This window comes from Anastrepha ludens, chromosome 2 (assembly GCF_028408465.1).
Source record: "Anastrepha ludens isolate Willacy chromosome 2, idAnaLude1.1, whole genome shotgun sequence".
In the NCBI taxonomy this organism is placed as follows: Eukaryota; Metazoa; Arthropoda; class Insecta; order Diptera; family Tephritidae; genus Anastrepha; species Anastrepha ludens.
Window position 1 is genome coordinate 31,810,210 of NC_071498.1, and position 9,769 is coordinate 31,819,978.

At 40.4% G+C, this 9,769-nt stretch overlaps 1 protein-coding gene across 1 annotated transcript; it reads left to right on the top strand.

Annotated features, from left to right (window-relative positions):
• Nucleotides 1-279: 279 nt before the first annotated feature.
• LOC128857079 (uncharacterized) lies at nucleotides 280-9,187 on the top strand. Its single transcript, XM_054092649.1, has 4 exons — nucleotides 280-470; nucleotides 6,250-6,312; nucleotides 6,383-6,545; nucleotides 6,638-9,187. Exons 1-4 carry the CDS (start codon nucleotides 379-381, stop codon nucleotides 9,185-9,187), a joined length of 2,868 nt encoding a protein of 955 aa, XP_053948624.1. The 5' UTR covers nucleotides 280-378.
• The last annotated feature ends 582 nt before the right edge of the window (nucleotides 9,188-9,769 follow it).

Consider the following 9,769-nt stretch of genomic DNA (forward strand, 5'->3'; position numbering starts at 1 on the left):
TTCTATTTGCATACAAGTAATCGTACCCCGGTGTTAACGGCCAAATATCGATACACCTACCAGGGTAACCATGACAACAGTCAAAACAAAAACAAACGTTAAACCCATTTCGGTTGCTGGATTCGGTGGTGGAAAGCAAGTAAAAATAATAAATATTGTCCTGCTAGCTGTAAGTAGGTACGCAGAAATGCCTGGCGTTGGAATATCACAAGAATAGGGGCGAATGAGCTCAGAAAATGCTCTGTGCTTGTCATTGCGTTTGTAACAGTTGGCCAAAACAATTGTCAAATTTTCAGTTGCGCAGTGGGACTTGCACAGTTAAGCGGATTTTCATCTGTATAAAATTAACTACTTTGCCGTATCGAGCGCTGGACTTTGATGCAGTTGCTGTGGAGCAACATGTACCCCCAATCGGAGTTGGATAACTACAAATTACAAGTGGATTTACTACAGGAAAAACTCAAACAAAGGTAAAGCGAATTTGCTGAATCGAAGTGGTACGAATTTCAATCGGTTTTGCATTGAAAAAAATGAGATTTGGATTATATAATATAATAAACATGGCGGCCATGACCCAGTTAAATTGTGGGCTACTGTGAAAATTAGTTAATGAAATTATTATTTTTCGGAATGTTGAAGTTATCGATGAAAATATGTTGTGGGAATTTGAGTAGTGAAAATTTGTGTAGTGAATATTAAAACTGAACTGCAAATTTAGTGAAACTAAAAGCAAAATCATAACACAAGAGAGAAGTTAGTTTCATTGACACACTTTTCTCGGGCGCCATATTAACTGCCTGACAATTAAGCGCATTCTGGCATTTTGTGCTACGCTATTCAATCCACAAAATTTCTTGTTTCTATTCGTTGTGAGCAGCAAGAATTTAAATAAAGGGTCTTTCAAAAGATGCGCCTAGATGTAAAAAATTAAATTTTTTGCAAATGTAAATTTAGATTCTTTCAAGTTTCGCTATTTCTATGAACATTTTGTGTGAAATATTATATCATTTAAATGTAATTCATGAATACCTAATGGTTGAGAACGTCGAGATGTCGATGTTGAAGGTTGTTCAGCAACATTTTGCGTAACAGCAGCAATATTCCCAACAGAATGTCTAGCTTTTGGTCTGCCAGTTATTTTTCCAGCCTTGCCTGAACCAGGTTCTTAAAATTTGTTCATCAATCTTTGAATATTCGACTCATTCGAACGATCAAGCGGCCAATTAAGCTCCCTGATCACTGCAGTGTCTTTCAAGCAGAAGTCTTTGCCGTAGGTAAGGCTGCAGAAATAGCATTCACAAAGACATGAAGCAACACCAAAATAAATATATACGTTGACAGCCAAGCGGCAATAAAGGCAATAAACTCATATGAAATTTCATCTAAAAGCGTTCTTAGGACCAGGGAAGCCATAGAGAGACTAGCCGCAAACAGGCGGTCACACATCTATTGGGTACCCCGACATAAGAGGAAAACGAAATTGTAGATGAGATTGCCAAGAGCGCTGTTTACATGTCATTTAAACAAGAAAACGACATACTAAAACCCTTAAAGACGATCTACAATGGCATCGGGGCGGACAACAAAGTACGGATCGACAGGAGGTGGAACAATCTAAGGATTTACAAAACCGCGAAAATCATATACACACAGAACGCAGATAAGTTTGTACGCTAGATTCATACTAGCCCTGTCTAGGAAAGAAGGCAGAAGTATCGTAGATATACCGACAGGCCACAATCTGCTAGCGGCAGACGCACACACATCGCAAAAAATAATAACTGCAGTATTTTGCAATGATCTGAAAAATAAGGAAACTTAAGAACACCTTCTAAGTTCGTGCAATGCATTAGCTAGAACTCGAATGAAATGCTTAGGAGCGTCACAACATGAGAAGTTAGAATATGTTTCGGAATTTGAGCTTAGGGCTTACTTAGATTCGCAAAGGACGCAGGCTTATTGCAAGCAGTTTACTACATAGATACGTAAAGGTGGAGCTCCTTCTGGTACCACCAAGGAGCAATAGGGCTATGTGATGGCTCTCAGCCGGCCAGTTCAACTTAACCTAATCTCTATCGTCTAAAGTTGTACATCTGTCTACTTGATAAATGTCAATGATGACATAAAAAAGATACCGTCTTGGAACTATTCACTAATGACATCAAGGAGTCACTTTTGAAAGACCCTTTGCATGTGCAGATAGCTTACGCATTTGTAACTAACCAACGTCTTAAGTGAAATTAGAGACCCCTGAACATTGTGCAATGAAAAGATAAAGACATTTAATAATCAAGTCTATATTCCGAAGGAGATCTATTTAAAACAAATACAGAGTTTTGAAAATGTTTAGAGAAACGTAATTTCAGTTTTATCGATTAGTGTGGCCATTTACTTAGTACTGCTCCAAATTACACACAAAATTTGCTATTCAGTACTACAGTCACAACAAAATGGTGCAGAAGCGCTAGTTGGATTTTCGATGAATCACCACTTTAATCAACCAGAGTCAAGTATTCTGCAAAAATTCTTAAGCGTTTTTTTTTTTGCATAAACATTTTTTTTAAATAAGATACCTGAAAAGGATTCCAAAATTTAAATATCAGCAAAAAATTTAGAAAATTTCATTTCAGATTAATCTTTTATTACAAGTCATGCAATTTTGCTTATTCTAATTGAAATAAAGTCACTTAGTAAAACATATCTTTATTTATTGCCATCTAAAACTTTTTAATGCGGTCGCTGTAGCCGAATAGGTTGTTGCGTCACTAGTATCAGAATAGCCGAAATAATGAAACGCGTGACTTCAATGGTGATAATAATTGAAGTAAATTTATTTCATATTAAAAAAAAGTAGTATTAGACTCAATAATATAATTCTAATCAAGCCACTCAACCGTGCGCTACCGATGCCAATGGACAATCTCATTTCGAAGTGCACGGGTTCGAAACAAGAAATGAAAGAAAAAGATGTTTCGCCCCTCGGCAAGGGATAGCAAACCTCCGAGAATTTCTGTCATGAAAAAGATCCTCATAAAAAACCAGCTGCCGTTCGGAGGGGGCACAAAACCGTAGTTCTCTCCATTTTGTGGGAAAACATCAAGAAGCTTGGCCAAACATTGAACAAACGATGTAAGCCACATTTTATAAATGTATTGCCACAATAAAAGTATTACTCAAGCAACCTGTGCTAAATTTCATTTTCTCCCCTCTGCGCATCAATATTCTTCAAAAGATATTCTGAGTGCTTGAGAAAAGCTTTACAATTTGATTCATCATCATCTTTGCATTACAGGTCGGGGAGGATCATTGCCTCCTCTACAATACAGCTCCATTCTTCTCGACTGTCCGCTGTCGCTCTATGTTGTAAGATTTTCATCTTTCGTATGTCGTCTTCTACGTCATGGAACCATCGTTTCCTTGGCTGGTCTCTCCTTCCTGCTTCTTTAGGGCTTGCTTCAAATACTTTCTTGGTTGCTCTTTCGCTGCTAATTTCTTAAAACGTTACAATAAGAACAGCAATGTATCTAGCTGGTCATAATTTCTACAAATAAAAACCAAAGACATTCGCGAATACAATGAAACATTCCCCTCTCAAGCAGAATTCTCCTTCTCTTGCAAAGTATTCTAGGGTGTTTCAATATCAACTACTGCAGTAAAAATGTGAAGAGAGAGTAGGAGAAATGTTCTACAAATGGGTTAAAAAAATCTGTGATATTTTTTGTTATAATTTTTCAAAGTCAATTTTTTTTTATTTTTTCCCCCGTTAAATGAAAGCAAGATATTTAAGCTATTTCGAAAAATGTTTGATTATTTTTGGTATTCTCGTTTCTATAGTTAATGGCTATAAAGACTAAAATTTGTATCCAAGTAGCTGAATTCAATGCTTTGAATTCAAAGCTCATACATTTTGTCCAAAAAGTACTGGAAATTTTTCAATAAAACGCAAATTAATTGATTAATCAACAAAATTTATTTTGTCGCCTTCAAAATAGGCTCCATTCGAAGAAATACAATATGCCGAGTGCACAACACCTATCATGGAAATAGGTGTATCAAAGAAAAGGAGTAGCATGACTTTCACTTCTGACCGACTTTGACGTGATTTTTTGGGTTTTGGCTCATGTGGATAGTGCCATCCAGCCGCCTGTTGACTGGTTTGCATGCCAAGCTCATATACCCACGTCTCATCACCTGTTATGATGCGCTGGATAAACGTTGGGTTCTAATTCACTTGCTCAAGCATGTCTTCAGACACCTTCTTACCATGAGTTTTTTGAAAGAAATTCAACTCTCTTCGAACGAGTCGAGCAGCCATGCGTCTTGACGTCTCATGCTCAATTGATGGTGAAAAATATTGTGAATTGATTCGTGAAGCACGCTAAGGTCACGAGCCACCTCCCTCAAACTTAAATAATAGTTTTCTTGCACGATTTCCTTGACCTTGCCGTCGCTTTCATCAGTTGAAGACGTTGATGGGCGACCAGATCAGGGCAAATCTTCGACGACTTCTCAGCCCGTTCCAAAAGCCTTATACCACTCTTAGACCCGTGTTTTTTGATAGGACATACTCGCCATAGATTTCCTGCAACATTTTCAAGGATTTGGTATACGAAATCCCGTTCAAAACACAAAATTTAAGACAAATTCTTTGCTCGATATTTTTGTCCATAGAGCACACCTGCGGTTGACTGATATAATTAAATGCCAAAAACAAGCTAGTTGATAGATCACCGCTCAAACTCTGCGACACTATAGAGGGCAGTTGTACCAACACTCCAGCAAAGAAAAACTTTAGACAAATGTGTAATGCGCGCTTTATAAATGAACAATTCCCGATATTTTTTTGACAGAATGTATGACACCCGTAAGCCCACTCAGCTCATGAACCCGATCCAATATTTCAGTTCTCATTGAAAACGGCAGGCTAGGCCTTTTCAGCTTTGCCTTTCCAAAGCCTGATATTTTCCTCACACTCTGCTGTCACTACCAGTAGGTAACATATGAGAGCTTTTGTATTCCGGCGATTAAAACTTGGCTTATACAAGATGGCGCAGAATTAGTCATCCAATTTAAATTTGTTATACATTTTGTATTGATTTTTTTTATTTGATTTTGAGTGATGGAAATCTTAATTTTTACCTGTTTATGATTAATTTTGTATTCTAGACATCCACTCATTGCTGTTCTATTTCTGTTAACGAAGACCAAATTTTTAAAATAAAAAAGAATAATTGGAGCTTTGTACCTCGACTGAAAGCCCTTTTGTGCCCTCTACTCAACACAATACCTCACCTTACCTGCTTTCCTAAGTAAACCTAAGATGGAGCTGAGTTGGGCTGAGTGTATGTGCGTTGTGGGATGTCTACTCCTTCTCCTTCCAGTGAACCTTCTCAGTTTAACTTTAGGGAGATTTATGGGATACCTGCATCTCTTTTGATTGCACCGCCCCCAATAAAGACCTGGCGTAGCCCCATTGTTTGGTGCCAGCTTACATCTAAGCTCTGAGCTCCTTCTTGATGGTGTATTATTCTAGGGCAAGGAATTGCTTAAGTCCCATTAACAGCCTTTCTAGTCAATGCATCCGAGGCCTCATATCCAGTTATTACCATGTTAACTGGAACCCACATGAGCCTGATGCGATTATGCAAACCTAGTAAATTGAGTTTCCCCATGCGCTTAAGCACTAGTAAGAACTTAGCTTCGCAGGAAGGTAAAAGTGCTCCTGACTATCGCTCAGAAAGACAATTCGCTCATTCCGGAGCTTCCCTTATAAATTGATATCCGCATATAGACAGATGTCATGCACTTTCACTTCGAAAATATTGGCAAAATTACCCACACGCACGCGTTTGTGCCATAGATCTTAGTGGAGCATTCGAGCTACAAAAATACTCGTGCAGGGTATACTCTTGGAGTTGCCATTCAAATATGGGCGTACGGCAATTCGTCTTCATGTCCAGTTCAATTCCGAACCTCTTCTCGGCAACCTTTGTGATATCATCTCTGGGGAGTTGAGCAAGTGGGAGTTGCAGGCTAAATTAATTTGTCTCTAGGCTTCTCAAATGAGTAAAAAACTCATATTTTTTATTTAAAACGTATCTGTTGCGTTGCCTAAATCATCTTTTGTTTAGAAAATTATATGGCGCCTCATTTCTAGAATAGCAGACTCTAGCAAAGCAAAAGTCTTTGCAATAAATAGCAACCTAATAAATATTATTTTGTTTTTATTATTTGCTACACAAATTCGAGTGAGGAAAATCGGCAGCAACTACAGAAAGAACTTCAGCACATTTTGCAGCGGCGTAGTGAGCAGTAAGTATCTTAAATTTTTGTTGCATCTACCGATCAGAACTCAAAGTAATCGTATCGCTCGACTTGCCAGTGACAAATCAGCACGCGCAAAAATAAGACAAAAATACCAAAGCTTTCTGGATGAGCAGGAGCGACGAAATGAACGCAATCAGCTGCTAATGCAAATGCTCGAGCGCATTGATCAGCAATCAACGGCGCTATCGGCGCGCAGTGAGCGGCTCAAAATGATGAAGGTGAGTGGAAATAGAATTCAATTTTTTTTTATTGCTTATATTTTTCTAGCGCAATTCCTAACACCAGATTTGTGTTCCCATATTAAATTCAGCTTCAGTACGAGCGCTATTTTGCCAAACTGATGCAGGCGCAGCCCGTGCGTTGCATACAAAATGTAGGAGTAACAAGCGGATCCACAGCGGAGGTCATGCCAATGAGCGCAGTGCCGACAGCCGCACCAATACCTGTGTTATTACCCGCTGTTGCCACACAGACTCCAAATGCTATGCTACCTACTGCCACAACTGGAGGCGAGGCCGCAGCAGCAGCACCGTCAATACAGCCTATGGCAGCCACCATGGAAGCGGTAACAGCCGCAGCACAGTCAGCCGCATTGACGCCGCGCATGTGGACATTTGCCATGGCCACGCCGACCACAGCAGGATTGCTGCTGACTGGAGCGCCGACAGCGGCAATGGGAGCAGCACCACTACAGTCCACGGTGGCACCTTTTTTGCAATATCCGCTGGGTTATGGGTCACTTTTCCAACAACCACTTCAACAACAGCAGCAACTGCAAATGTCATTCGCTGGAGTTCCAACAGCCACCACTCGATCAGTGGGAGTTATAAATCGAGCGGATTTCCCACAAAGTTGCGATGTTGAGAAAACTGAAAATCCGCTCAGTGGCTTAAGGAAATACGGAACAACGGAAAATAGCAACGCGATTGACGCCACGGAAACAACAGCTCTCCAAATGTTGAGTATACCAGCGTGTGAGACAGGTGCAACACCGAAACAGCAGCAAGCCAAGCAGTACGAACATTCGCCACAAGATGCATCAAGCATAGATGCAAGACCTGAAGAAAAAGTGGGGTATGCAGTGCCACCAGCAGAGGCACACATATCGCCTCGCGAACTAACTGAGTTTCCGGCGTTAGATAAACAGTCGGAACATCAATCAGATTTTAATACTTCTATCAAAACTACCGAGTATCCAGCGGCTGGAGCAACGACAGAACCCAGTTTCACTACCAGTGAAGTCCTCAACAGCAATTCAGACATTCAATTGGAAGACGCAAATTCCCCAGAAGACTCCATGTCTTATGCAAAACTCAACGATGACTATGAAATACCCAAATTGGATGCGCCCACTTCAGGCAGCTCCGAAGAAACTTTCAACAATCCAAGATCTTTTCTGAGTTCTACAAACTCTTGGCAGAAGAAGGGCCCCGCTACTTTGAATACAGCGGAAGAGCACATGCGAAAGTTTGCAGAAATCGATCAAAAATATGGCACGGCGGACACTGTGGCGTACAGTCAGGGCTCCAGTAACGTGGATAACAATGCAGCTCTGACTGAATTTAAACGATTCTCTGAGATTATTAACCCGAAACAAAAGGGAACTGAAGAAGCGCCACCAAAAGCTCTGGAAAATGTGGATAATCAATCGTGGCAATCACATTCTGGCTCAATGGAATATACACCAAAACCAACCACCTCTAATACTTCGGCACTCCCAAAGCAGGTCTCAATTGATAATATTGAAAACGCCATTTATGGCGAGTTAGTCAACCCACAGATAAATGAGGCACCAACACTAAGCAGCACCGCCCAAGGTTTTTTCACCGAATTACTTGGTCAGCAGGAGCCGTCAGAGGTAAGCGACAGTCTTCAAGAAAGCAGCGCTAAAGAACAACAAAATGCCTCAGCTGATGGAGTAGAGGTCCCAACTCTCTCCGCAACTACGGATAACATGCCTATGGGCTACGCTAATTATAATCCCTCTATTGATGGCAATGAGGCGTCGCAAATGAGTACAGAACAATTCACAAACGACGTGAATAACAGTAATGTGAATGATCCACAAAATCAAACCCCTTATGACACACCCAATCCAGATTTGTACCAACAACCTATTCCAACAGAAGGTGCCTATGGGAATGTGGAAACAGGAAATGAATACAGCGACTATAAAACAAACCAAGCAGCTGATACAATTGCGGGCAACAGCAGCAGCGATCAGCAACTACAAGAACAACCACAGGATTACACACAGCAGGACTATGGCAACTATGATGCATCCCAGTATGGCAACTATGATCCGAATGCATATCCAGGCTACATATACGACCAAGTCACCGGCCAGTACATCGCCGATCCAAATTACGTTGCTGCCGAAGGCAGTAATGCGGAAGCGGCCTATGCGACGCAAGATTATAGCGAACAGCTGCCACAAGAGCAACTAAACTATCAGAGTAGTCAAGGGCAGGAAGCTAATTATGCGTATGAAGACAACACTTACGGCACTACAGCACCAGTTACACCACAAAACGCAGAGGTGAGTGCTACACCCGCAACCGCTGACGTAGCGACCTTACCGGCGCCGGAGCCAGACACAACGCCTGCGCCAGCCCCAATTGAATCAGTAGCAGAGCCACCTCCGACAAGCACTCCGAAAGTGCTGAAACCTACATCGATTCTGTCGACTGCGGAGAAACATGCGGCTCAAACTGATGCGCAAAAGAAGAAGAAGCGCGTTAATTTTGTGGACAGCAGCGAGACGGATGACAGCTCCAGCGCTAAATTGCCAGGCCCTGGTGCGGTGGGCAGTGAGAGTGATTTTGATTTTTCGAGTGGCGCAGAGACATCGGGAGGCTAGTATGTTTCGCAGCTTCCAAGTGCAGCTTACTAATTTACTAATTTACTTTATAATACGAATTAGCTATTTATTCTGCATGGAATCAACAGTAGAATTTATAGTAATTATCCAAGATTTTTTCTTTCAAGCACATATTTTACCCAATCTAAATGTCGATACACCGTAAAGAGAAAATAAATATCGCTAAAATATTAAACGATTTGTGGAATTTTGAATTTTTAAGAACATACTTGATGAAGGTTGGAAGGAGCTGTCCGCTCGAATTTGTATGGTAATCAATTATTGCAAAGATTCCATGCCAATTTTATGTCAGCATTCAAAGAAAGTGCTATCCAAATATTGACAGCTTTTGACTATCTATATTAGTTTTATATTTTCTCCATATGAAAGAAATGTCGTGCATTTGTTATGTGAACGAAATGCGCAACACCAGAGTGAAAAAAAAAATTCAAAAAACAATGCGAATTTTTAGCCACTTGAAACTTGTACTTTATTACAATATAAAACTGCATACCCAAAATTTTTCTAAGCATTTTAACTAAATAGTTTGAAATTCTAATAAAAATTTGTCGGAATTTTTTG

Coding starts and splice junctions, on each gene's coding strand:
- LOC128857079 (XM_054092649.1), top strand. CDS start 379: ATGCAGTTGCTGTGGAGCAACATGTACCCCCAATCGGAGTTGGATAAC. Junction 6,313..6,382: donor TTGCAGCGGCGTAGTGAGCA/GTAAGTATCTTA, acceptor TCGACTTGCCAG/TGACAAATCAGCACGCGCAA. Junction 6,546..6,637: donor AGCGGCTCAAAATGATGAAG/GTGAGTGGAAAT, acceptor TATTAAATTCAG/CTTCAGTACGAGCGCTATTT.